At 46.0% G+C, this 12,277-nt stretch overlaps 1 protein-coding gene across 1 annotated transcript; it reads left to right on the top strand.

Annotated features, from left to right (window-relative positions):
• Positions 1–925: 925 nt before the first annotated feature.
• Positions 926–11,360, top strand: LOC100726268 (leukocyte immunoglobulin-like receptor subfamily A member 5). Its single transcript, XM_023563214.2, has 9 exons — positions 926–1,223; positions 1,323–1,358; positions 1,504–1,782; positions 1,901–2,203; positions 2,499–2,609; positions 2,903–3,031; positions 3,231–3,277; positions 4,132–4,287; positions 4,366–11,360. Exons 1-9 carry the CDS (start codon positions 1,193–1,195, stop codon positions 4,555–4,557), a joined length of 1,284 nt encoding a protein of 427 aa, XP_023418982.2. The 5' UTR covers positions 926–1,192; the 3' UTR covers positions 4,558–11,360.
• The last annotated feature ends 917 nt before the right edge of the window (positions 11,361–12,277 follow it).

Below are 12,277 nucleotides of genomic sequence, written 5' to 3'. Positions count from 1 at the left end.
TCAGAGGGAGCCTCACCGCTGGGTGCTCTTTCAGTGCTGTCACCCCTCACAGTGCTTTCTTCACACTGAACAAGGACAGGCTCCCTGTTCCCCAGGCCCTGTGACATGGAGAAAGTTGTTCGCCAAGCCATAGTGAAGCCCTACAGCCTTCTCCTTTCCCCTGGATCCAACACAGGCCACCAGGCAGGCAGAGCCTCTGTAGCACCACAGAAACTTCAGCCCTGGAAGGAGCACATCAGGGAGCACCAGGAGCAGCCACTGTTGCTGGGTGTGCACAGCACCCACTGTCACTTTCCTCACACACAGGTGAACATCCCAGTGGTAAAGCAAACAAAGAAAACAAGGACCTGCATGCAGTGCTCAGCTTGCCACCTCCTATTCACACAGGGCCACACTCTTTTCAAGGACAGACCGGGTCTTGGGGATGGTGAAGCCCAGCTGAGCTCTCAGCCTACAGCACAGGTGTGGGGACAGCTGCTGTGAGTCACTCTGCAGCGTGGGACAGGAGTCGTCCTTCAGGTAACCAGAAGGAAAACCATAAATATAGGAAACCTGAATTCAGCACAGCAAGCAGCACACATTTATTTCAGCTGTTGGGTCACCCATTGTGTGGTTACCTTAGCGGAATCCTGGAGACAGCTACTATAGAGAGAGGAAAACCTGATGAGGAGAGAGGTTCCATCCACCTCCTGTTCCTGCAGGATGAGTGATCAGACACTGGGTTCGCACTAAAGATCTCCCTCTCAGCATGCAGGCCATGTACTCCGCTAGACATTGAGTTATTTCTAGAATCCAGGAAAACTCTCCTAAGCAAAAACTCATTTAAAAATGGCCCAGGAGTGACAGTACAGAGGAGGCTCTCAGAAAGTTAGGGTCCTAGGTTGGAGTCCGGTTTCTGTGGTCATGAAGGATGGAAACCAGTCTTTCTTTGAATGAATGGAATCTTGCCGTGTGGGAAGTCCTGGAACCAGGAGATCACAGAGGCAGAGATTTCTCCATGGAACTATGGATGCTGAGCCTGTAGAAGGCAGAGCCTGGTCCAGGGAGGATTTGTTGGTCTCCTTTCATTGAGTCCACAGAGGTGGGGACAAGGGGCTGCAACAGCTCTGACTTTCCACTTCCGTTCCTCTGTCTGTCCTGCAGCGCTGAGGTCTCCTCTGTCAGAGCTAGAGCCATCACAGGAGGTGACACAATGCCTACCGTGCCTGTTCTGCTCTGCCTAGGTGAGAATGGGGAGATGGAGGAGACCAGGCTGGGCTAGAGAGCGGGATCAGGTGAGGCATCAGACAGAACCTCTGATAAGACAGGAAACTCTCTTCCAGGGCTGAGTCTGCACATGTCGCTGCAAGGACTCACAGGTGAGTCCTCCCCAGAACTCTGTGTCCTGCCTCAGCCTCAGCTCCTGGCCCTCAGTTAGTAGAACACAGCCTTGGCCTGAGCATGAGGATGGGATGGATGCAGGAGGTGAGAATTTCCTCAACCCAGCCTCTCATTTCCTTGCAGGGACCCTCCCCAAGCCTACACTGTGGGCCAAGCCAGGCTCTGTGTTGCCCTGGGGGAGCTCTGTGAGCATCTGGTGTCAGGGGAATGTGGGAGCCCAGAAGTACAATCTGTACAGAAAAGGAAAACCCAGGATCTCGGAGATGTCACTCTTACTCAACAACAAGGCCAAGTTCTCCATCCCATCCATGAGTGATGGCCATGCGGGGCGATATCACTGCTACTATCAGAGCACTGCTGGCTTGTCAGAGCACAGTGATGCCTTGGAGATGGTGGTGACAGGTGAGAGGACACTAAGGGTCCTAGCCCTAGGCTCTGCCCTCAGGAAGGGCTCTACTCTCAGGGATGTCCCCATCTCATAGCCCAACCCCATTTCACATGCTGCCTCTTTCTCTCCTAGGAATCTACAGCAAACCCAGCCTCTCAGCACTGCCCAGCCATTCAGTGACATCAGGAGACAATGTAGCCCTCCAGTGTATCACAAGACAACCATTTGGTGGGTTCATTCTGACTAAGGAAGGAGGAGACAAGCTCTCCTGGACCCTGGACTCACGGCGACTTACCAACGGACAGTTCCAGGCCCTGTTCCCTGTGGGTCCTTTGATTTCTGGGCACAGATGGACATTTAGATGCTATGGCTATTACAAGAGAAATCCCCACGTGTGGTCCATACCCAGTGACCCCCTGGAGCTCATGGTCTCAGGTGAGAAGACCCTGTCCCTGTCCTCAAAGTGTCTCTAATCCCTTTACCTTTAAAGAAATTTTTTCTCAGTTGGAGTGAGAATGACCTAGGATTCCAGCCAGGGGAGGTTCCTTTCTCTAAGCCAGCTGGGCTTCTCTAATGCATGCCCACCCAACTGGCTTAATTTTAATGTATAAAGTGCCATATGGGCAGGAGATGGTGTTGGACAAACCTCAGGTGTTATTTTGGACAGCGGTCAGTGACAGGGTGCCCAGAGGGATCCCGTGATGACCCCTTTTCTTATCTTCATTGCCAGAGGCATCTAGTCCCAGCCCCCCAACCACAGAGCCCATCACAACATCAGGCTCATCCACAAGATGCTCTGGGGACCCCCGCACCCCACCCTCAACTCCCAGCTCCACAACAGGTGAGTCTTGATCTCTGCCCCGAGTGTCCTGTGTCCAGGCTGCCTGGAGACTCTCAGCCCATCTCAGCCCTCATCACAGTCTCAGGTCCACTTGTGTACAGAAACCTGGGCTTCAAGTGGAGGTGTGGACAGCACCTGGGCAGGAGAGTATCATCTACTGTCCTTGATTTTCTCATCTGTAGACTGCCTGGGTGGGGGCAGCAGTGTATCACAGGATTGTGAGGGTTTGAGGTGATAAATGCAAACCCCACACAGGGCAGGGTCATCAGTAAGCACATAACTTCCTGATCTAGACATCACTCATGGCCATAGTCAAGGAAGGAACCTGAAAGTTCTGGCCTGGATCTCAGTGGTTTTCCTCCTCCTGCTCGCACTCCTTGTGCTCTTGCGACTCCAGCATCAGGGACACTTCAGGAAGGCAGGTGAGGAGGGAGAGGATGGCCTGGGCTGCACCCAGGGAGGGATCAGCAGCTGGGCTCAAGACCCCAAAAGCTGAAAGAATCTGGAGATTCCATGCCAGGTGGGTTCAAGACCCCAAAAGCTGAAAGAATCTGGAGAATACATGGCAGGTGAGCAAGGGCAACACACAGGTGTCACAGGGTTGCATCTTCTTGTCACCAGGACCCAGCTCTGCTGCCACCTCCCCAGAAGACTCCTGCAGCTTTGAGGTAAATTGTCCTCTCCTCCACTCTGCTATTTTCTCCATACTTCCTTACCACATGGTTTCGTTGCTTGAGTCTACACCCCCTGCCTTCAAGCCCTGAGCTCCCTGAGGGCAGACTCTCTTATGTGTCTCACCCCTGCACCTCACCAAGCTCCCTGGAGGCTGCTGCCTAGAGAGTGAGGAACAGTGTCCTGCAGCCCTGCCTCTCTTCCCTGCAGGCTCCGTCACCAGCCCCACAGGGAGTGCTGCCATCTCCAGGGATCAGTCTGTGAGGCTGGGAGTGTGGCTGATGCCCACCAGCACCAAGTCTGTGTCCTCAGAGCAGCCCAGAGCAGGAGACAGACAGACAGTGGTGACGGAGCACTGACCAGGCACAAAAACCCAGGCAATGCACAGCACTGTGAGCCACACATGGCAAGGAAGGGCAAGTGTCTGTGGGAAGACCAGGAAGGGCTCCAGGAAATGGTGCAGAGAGGACTCTCTGAGCACATGTGTCTCAGCAGAGACCTGAACACAGGACACTACTGTGACTGTCCCAGGGATGAGCATTCTTGCTAGGGAGCAGGAAGTGTGAGTCCAGGTGGTGGCATGGAACCTTGCTCAGGAGCAGGCTGAGGTCCAGGGTCACTCGAGGTGATGGATGGAGGATAGAAGTGTCAGTGCCCAGATGCAGAGCTTGGCAGGGCTCAGTCGCAAGTGTCCCTGGGCTCTGATGGAGCTCGTGAAGCCACTGGGAGTTTGTTCCGGGAGGTTCAAGCTGACTGCTGTCACAGTGCTCACTCTGTGGTACCTGTGGCACTAAGTGATGGTACAGATCAGAGTCAGGGAGCAGCCTTTGTCACTCTCTGCCTGCTGCAGAGCCCTGAGCATGAAGACCTCCAGGAAGTGACCTACACTCGTGTGCAGCCCTCCAGAAGGAGATGCGGCAAGGTCTCCCCTGCTGACCCCACATTAAGGCCATTCCAGGACCTGAGCATGAGACCCACAGGAGAGGACAGGCTCAGGAACAGGCAGGTGAGTCTCATCACCTGTTGGTCCCCAATCTTTCACACATTGCACCCACATTCTCATCCCTACACTCTCTCCCTCCAGGAATCTGACACTGAAAGTCCCCAGAGAGTGACCTACACCCAGCTGAACAGCTTCAAGAAGGGACGGGAGCCAACCACAACCCCTTCCTCCCAGGAAGAGGAGCACCCAGCTGCATCCTGTGTGTACACTTGCCTGGCCACTCATCAGTACGGGAGAGATTTCAGATCCCAGAGTGCAAGTACTGAGACTTGAGTATAAGTCGGAGCAGATCAACCCCATGGACATTTAGATTGTGAACTGCAGCTCCCGGGACCCATGGCATGGACAGCCCAGGATCCCTGATATTTTAAAATAACTTGATTCTGCAGTGAGTCATAGCTAATGTAGCATATCTGGGATATATAACAACCGTATTTTCTAAATAATGATTGTGTAAAATAAGAAACTCCAAACCTAGTGCAAAATGTATGGTAATGAAAAATTGTACATGAAACTATTGAAATGCAAAATTTGAAGTAATTTAATGTAACTCAATGTCTTAAATAGAAACTCAGAAACAGAAAAATGTCTGAAGATAAATCAACAATGCAAGGTGCACACCACAAGAAAGAGCAAATGAGATTTTGAAAGTGATAGAAAGAAGGAAATAATAATCATAATACGCAGAGTAATTTGATTCTGCACCTCAGGCTCGAGCTAACAAAACTCAGATGTGTGGGACTGTGAGATTTGCCTTTTCCACATGTTGGTGGTTTGAAAGGGAAGAAGCATTGTCTGAAAAACCACTGAAAAATTGGTGCCCACCATGAGTAAATGAGAACTTGGCACCTAGAGAGGGCACATCCCCTTTCAGGCTGCTCACAGGACAGCTCTGTGAAAGACCGAACTAGGCCTGGGGCAGCCCCACCCTGTGTTTCTGTCCCTGCTGCCTTGAACCATGGTCTCACTCATCTGCACAGCCCAGGAAAGTGCATACAGACACCATGACCCTCACCTTCACAGCCCTCTCTGCCTGGGTGAAATGAGAGGAGAGAGGACACCCAGTCTAGGAAGGATCCCACCCTACAGCCAGGCCCTGGTGCATCAGCAGACCAGGTGCTTAGGAGGCTCCAGGGATCAGAGGACCTGCTCAGTCTCCAGGGCAAAGTTCTCACAGGGAACTCTCTTCCAGGGCTGAGTCTGGGCCCCAGGACCCCAGGGCAGGCAGTTGAGTATATCCTCAGCTGTCCAGGGTCCTTTCTCCTCCTGGGGACAAGGGGTCATCCCTGGATAGTGGAGATGAGCACAGCAGGTGTGGGCTGGCACTGGAAGGTCTGGAGGGTCCTGGGGCTGAGATCTGGGATCTGACGGGAAGAGGAAGGTCCTGGGACCTAGCTATGTTTCCCTTCAGGGACTCTGTCCAAACTCAGGCTCTGGGTTGATCTGTGATACCATGGGGGAAACCTGTGACATTTGGTGTGAGAGGACCCTGGAGACTGCCTCTCCTTAGGCATGTTTTAAAACTATTTCACAAAGCTTCTATATATTCATGCATTATTTTAGAATTTTTCCCTAATTTTAATAATTTCTAACTAAAATTTGGATTGATTGTTTGAATTTTGTAGATAATTATAAGGCATATATAGGGAAGATATTGAGTTGTATATATTGCTTTCCTGTACCCTGGCCTCACAGTGAGGTCCCAGTGCCACATTCCAGGTCCTGTTCCATGTGGATCCCATGCTTCCCAGCCAAAGGTGGACTTTTAAATTCTATAGCTATCACAGGAGACATCCTCAGACATAGTCTGTACCCAGTAACCCTCTGGGTCTCCTGGACTCAGGTGAGGAAGTCTCGGTCCTGTCTAAAAGAATTCTAGGACACCAAGGAGCTAATTGCAGACATGTTCCTCAGGACAGCTCCAGGTAAGAATGACGAATTTTAGAATTCTCTGATTCTGTGAGACATGTTGGAATATTGATCAGAAATGCATTAAATCTGTACATCAATTTTGGATGTCTGGCCATTTTCACTATATATGTTCTTCCTACCCAAGAGCAAGGATGTCATTCCACTTCCTGATATCCTCTTCAATCTCTTCCTTCAGAGTACTATTCAGAATAATTTTCAATGTAGAGATCTTTTACATTCTGCAGTAGACTGATTCCTAGGTATTTCAGTTTTTTAAATGCTATTATTAAAGGTGTTGTTTCCCTAACTTGTCTCTCAGTGAGTTCTTTATTCATGTACCGGAAGGCTATTCATTTCTCAGTATTTATTTTTGTATCCAGCTACACTACTGAATTTTGCTTATTAAATCTGGGAGACTTTTAGTGGAGTTTTTGAGTGCTGTATCATGTTATCAGCAAATGATAATTTAACTCCTTCCTTTTCTATCATTATTCCTTTCATTTCTTTCTCTTGTCTAATTGCTCTGGCTAAAGTTTCCAGGATTATACTGAGTAGAAACAGAGACAGTAAGCATCCTTGTCTTGGTCCTGATTTTAGAGTGAGAGCGTTCACTTTTTGTCCATTTAGTATGATGTTGGCTCATGGTTTGTAATAGATGGCTTTTGTCAGATTGAGATAAAGACCATGTATGCCAATTTTCCGTAGGGTTTTTATCATGAATGTGGTTGAGCTTTGTCAAAAGTTTTTCCTTCATCTATTGTGATGATTACATGTTGTTTGCATTAAAATGATGTATTTCATTTATTGATTTACATATGTGGAACCTACATCCTGGGATGACTCCAAATGGGTATACAGTTTAAACGTAAATAACAATTCTCCAATTTTCAGAGAATCAGGATGTTACATTCCTTAATTGTGATAAATAACTTCTTAGTATCAATTCTTCTTATCCTAACAATTAAAACTGTTTCTTATTAATAAAATTTAGGAGTATTTTTAAACCTAATTCAGGGAGACTGAGAAAATGGTGGCTTGCTAGGGGATTGGGCAGAGAGTCTCTCCACAGAAATCATATTAGAAGCTAGAATATGACAACATGGAGAGAGCCAGATGAATGGCCCTCTTATTAACCAAGACAGCACAGGTGGAGGATTTAAAGTTGTGCTGAGACTGTGAAGGCTGATAGTGGGAGGCTGCAAATCCCGCACCTTTAAATCAGCGAACTGACCCGGGGACCCAACAGGAAAAGCTGTGTTGGCTTTTGGTGACTGCTGGAAACTGAGACCTGGGACCCCGAGAAGCAGCCAGGACTGCCCCGCTGCACCAGAGGAGATTGCAAAAGGCTCTGAAGCTCCAAAGCCAAACGCTGTGCAGTTTTCTGACCATTCCACGCTGTGCCGAGCATGCAGGGAGGGCGAGCGGCGTGGTGTGCAGTAGACTCAAGAGGAGGACCTGCACCAAACCCTGGTGAGTACTGGGGACCCTGCGGATTCTGGGGTTGGCCAGAGGACATCTTGGAACTGGGCAGTGCCCGCCACCATGGGGACATCAATAACACAGAGAGTCTGGTGGCAGACATCTTAGAGTTGGGCAGAACCTACAGCTCGGTGACATTACCGAGACCCCTTGTAGGGAGATCTGGTGGAAGACATCTTGAAATTGGGCAGAGCCTGACGCCGTGCTGGCTTCAGTGTCATACAGAGAACTAGTGGTAGACATCTTGGATTTGGGCAGGCCTGCTCTCCTGGTACTCCTGTCACAGAGAGGTCTGGAAGAGAACAGCTGGGATTTGGGCTGAAACCTGTGCCATAGTGACATTAGTCAGCTGCTTCTGGTACAGGGAGAACTGGCATGAGCTACTGGGGCTAAACCAAGCCTCTGCTTGGGGCCCAATAAGCAGATACAAAATAGTCACAACTCAGTGACATCCAGAAAGTACAGCCTAATTTACGGATTGACTGGCACAGAGGCTGGAGGCTAGCCTGTACCGCCCCTGCATCCCAGCCTACCCCAGATAACAGCAAATTGGGGAGGACAGCAAAAACTCAAGCCAGCACGCTTCTGAAAGGCCCTAAGCAATACGGAGAGAGCCAGAGACCCCCAGGACACTCCAGTCTGAAAGAAACCAGAAACATGACAAGAGATAAAAAATTTTTAAAAATCTCCAGCTGCCCAACATGAGAAAATAAGCCCAGGAGAAGTAAACACTGAAGAGAACAAGCACAGTAACCATCCAATACTCGACACAGCATCAGCCAAAATTAAAAAATACCTTCATGACCTCATAGATGAATTTAAAGCTGTACTCCTGATCCAGGGGAGGCAAGATATAAAGATACTAATTAAAGAAATGACAAGCCCCACCCAAGAGAACACAGATGGAAGAACTGAGGAAATCAGAAAAGAAAGAGAAACTTCTGAAGAATTTAAACATAACTTAGAATACATGAAACAGATCCAAAGAGATTACCTGGAAACTAAAAACTCCATTGAACACTGGCAAAATGCCTTGACAGAAACTAAAGACAGCCTTCTGAAACTTGAAGAGAGATTTATGGCATATGATCGTGAAAGAAAAAGCCTCTTAAAAATAACAAGGAACCAGAAAGAAACAATTCAAAAACAAAAAGATACATAACTTAAGAATAAAGCATGTGAGTGAGGAAGCAGGAGCAACCAAAAATGAAATACAAAGAATATTCACAGATATATTAAAGCAAAATTTCCCATGTATAGCAAAAAGAAATGATATCCAGATAAAAGATGCATACAGAACACCAGCTACCTACAACCAAAACAGACCTACGCCTAGACATATAATAATCAAGATTCCAGAAATCCACCAAAAGAACAAAATATTAAAAGCAGCCAGAGAAAAGATGCAGATTACCTACAATGGGAAAATTGTCAAAATAACAGCAGACTTATCAACACAAACTCTTAAGTGAAGAAAGGAGTGGGGAGAAATATTCCAAGTCCTGAAAGAAAATAATATGCAACCAAAGCTCATATACCCTTCAAAACTCTCTCTCAAAATTAATGGAGAAATAAGATGCTTCCAAGACAAGGAGGAACTGTGGGAGTTCGTGGCCACCAATCCAACCCTACAGAGAGTGCTGAAGGACATTCCAGAGAAAGAGAGGAAGGGATACCAGGATTCCAGCAACAGTGGCAGAGAGGCCTCAATGAACAGGGCAGACAGCGGAATGAGAGAATAAGGTGGACAAATTATAGCAGAAAAGTGGAGTAGCAGACATGAGGCAGAGACGGTAAGCTATAGTCTTTAGTATAGACAGCTCTGAAACACTATTTAAAAAGGCAGAGGTCATTGTTAATGGTGTATAAGGATTTAAAAGACACAGTAGTCTTATTGCCATATTTAGTTTGAATTTAATTTGTTCTGGTCTGTCCACTCATGTCAGATTTGAGGGCACAGACATCTTGACTCAAAAATAACAGGTTATACCATGGTAACTATCCTTACTTTCCTATTACCTTAAACTGAAATCCTGTATTACTTACATTCCTGTATTACATTCCTGTATTACAATCCTGTATTACTATGACTGATTTTAATTGAATCTGAATCATAAGACTATGGGTTGGCCTTGGCTGATTTTATTTGAATTTGGTATGCTTGTTAGTATCAACCCTAAAAGTAGAGGCAACTACTCTGAAGATGACAAGATGTAAAGGATATCCATACTGGTATTAACTATTAACAGCCCTTAAATCCTACAATGCTTCCAAAGTTTTTATAAAAATAGGTAATACTATGTTTAACTATAATAAGCCAGTGTTGTGGGCAAATCTATTGAAAATAACAAGAGGAAACATAGTAACTACGGAAGATCATCTATATTGTGGTCTTATATGTCTTATCCATTGCATGATTTTCTAGGAAATTGTTTTGCTGTCTTGCTACGACTTGGTTTTCCCTATAATACAGAGAGGATAGATATATATGTAGAAATTCACACATGGGTTTTTTTTTAATTATATAACACAGGATGTAATGAACACTCTGAGGAAGAGATGCTAAGAAACCCGAGGCTAATTTTGTAGCATTAAGATATAAATTCTAGCAATACTATTGTTCGCTTAGAATGACATTGGACTGGTTTCTTGAGTTCAATTTCAGCATATGTAGAGATGGGGACAGCTATTACAAAGAGAATGAGAGATGCGATGGTGGCTATTATTGTCTTCCCTAATGTTAGATCTTGAAGACCTAAAAAGCCTTCATCATCCTGTAGTGATTTGATTAGTTCTATAATATGCAATAAGTATATAAAGTGGGTGAAAATGGGGACAACTATTTGTAAGAAACTGGAGACAGTTAGATAGATAGTGAAGATCTCCAGTGGACTTGCTTTGAAATCTGTATTTCTTTAAATTGTTTTTTTTACTGTTTTGATATGTTTAACCTTACCCTCTTTGAGATGTAAAACAAATGTGTAGGACTGATAACCATATTACTGAGCTTTTGTTCGATCATTGAGCAGAACTGTTTGTAGTGTCACTTTTTGAATGTCATTCTAAATACTTTAATTCTGTAACCTGAGCAGCTATTTCTAGGATGACAATATGTAACTTATCAACCAGCAATTTCTTACCATTTGTTTTTCTGTAATTTTGTATTATTTCTACCCTTTTTTTATCTCCATGTATTTTTTGTTTCCTTTTCTTTAAATAAAAAAAATAAACCTAATTCAAAAACTTCTATGCATGCATGCATGCATAATTTTAGAATTTTTCACTGACTTTAATAATTTCTAACTACAATTTGGATTAATTGCTTAAATTTTGTGCTACATGTAAAGTATTAATAGGAAAACTATTTACTTGGGTACGTTACTATTATTTTTAGTTAAGTTAGAATTCTCTGCTTCTTGATTTTCAACTGATCACTTCTGATTTAATGATAAAATTGGTATCAAGGCTGGGGATATAGCTCAGCAGCACAGCAAGTAAGTTTGATTCCCGGTACTAAAACAATTTTGTATCAAAGAAAATTAGACAAAAATTTCCCTTTAGCTGAGGATATAGCTCAACAGCACAGCATCTGCCTGCCAAGCATGAAGTCATCACTTACATTCCCAGTACCAAAAATAGAAATAAAATGAAATAAATAAAAATGTTATGTTGTGGTTTGTAAATTTCACTATGGTTTTTCCTTCTTCAATTATGTACATGTGTCGCTTTACATCTGTCTACCCTCCTATGAATGTGTACACATCCACATGCTTAGTACTGATCATTCACCATGGACGTGCACTTGTAACAGGCAGGAACACTGCATTTATGAGCCTCTGACTTCATCCCCTCCTGAAAAACACTCACATTTGTGTGTGTAGCTCTGTGTCACTATGTACTCACTACAGGTGCTCCTCACTGTGCGATGCTGAGCTAACAGAAGTCACAGGGAGGAGGAGGGACCAGGGGTCCAGGCTGGGTGGTAAAGGCCCAAGACTTCACTCTTTGTGCCCCTAATTTTTAGGGTCCTGAGGGGCAGCCCTCAACCCTGGGCCTGGTGAATCAGGGAAACTCATCTCCAGGGGAAATAGCTCACATCTTCCCATGCACCAGGGCATACAATGGCTCCGTGTCACCCCTTTGTCCCTCAGTCCTTGTTCAGCTCTGAGGTTCTATGATGCATCCTTAGGCTTGGATGTCTCCTCCTAGTCATATCTCATCTGCTATCAGCCATGGTGAGGCCTCGCCCATGTTGTGTACAGTGTGTTTGGATCTTGTGGCCACATCCCGGTTCTCTCTTGAGTTTCCACCCACCCTGGCACAGCCCGACTGTTCTTGCTGCTGCTGGCGTGTCCACTTTGGCTTTGAGCCCCTCTTCTAACAAGTCCAGTTCCTCCTCCTCCATGTCTCATTTTGAGATTTGCTGTATTCTGCAAATCACTTTTACCTGGTGCCCTTTAGTGTTTGTCAGACAGCTACAATGATGTCCCAGATGAGGGGAGCTACTGTCATCAGGCCTTCACTGATGCACTGGTGATATGAGGGGTCCATTGCTTCCCGATCTGAAAACCACCCTGGCTGAGTCTCCCATGTCCAGGCACTG

The sequence above is a fragment of the Cavia porcellus genome, unplaced genomic scaffold, assembly GCF_034190915.1.
Source record: "Cavia porcellus strain 051 isolate PalLab524CR breed Dunkin Hartley unplaced genomic scaffold, mCavPor4.1 scaffold_7, whole genome shotgun sequence".
NCBI classification, from domain to species: domain Eukaryota; kingdom Metazoa; phylum Chordata; class Mammalia; order Rodentia; family Caviidae; genus Cavia; species Cavia porcellus.
This window is presented reverse-complemented; position numbering and strand designations above follow the sequence as displayed.

Excerpts from the sequence above, each read along its gene's own strand:
- LOC100726268 (XM_023563214.2), top strand. The coding sequence starts at position 1,193 with ATGCCTACCGTGCCTGTTCTGCTCTGCCTAG. Across the intron at positions 1,359-1,503 it reads GTCGCTGCAAGGACTCACAG|GGACCCTCCCCAAGCCTACA; the intron begins GTGAGTCCTCCC and ends ATTTCCTTGCAG. Across the intron at positions 4,288-4,365 it reads ACAGGCTCAGGAACAGGCAG|GAATCTGACACTGAAAGTCC; the intron begins GTGAGTCTCATC and ends CTCTCCCTCCAG.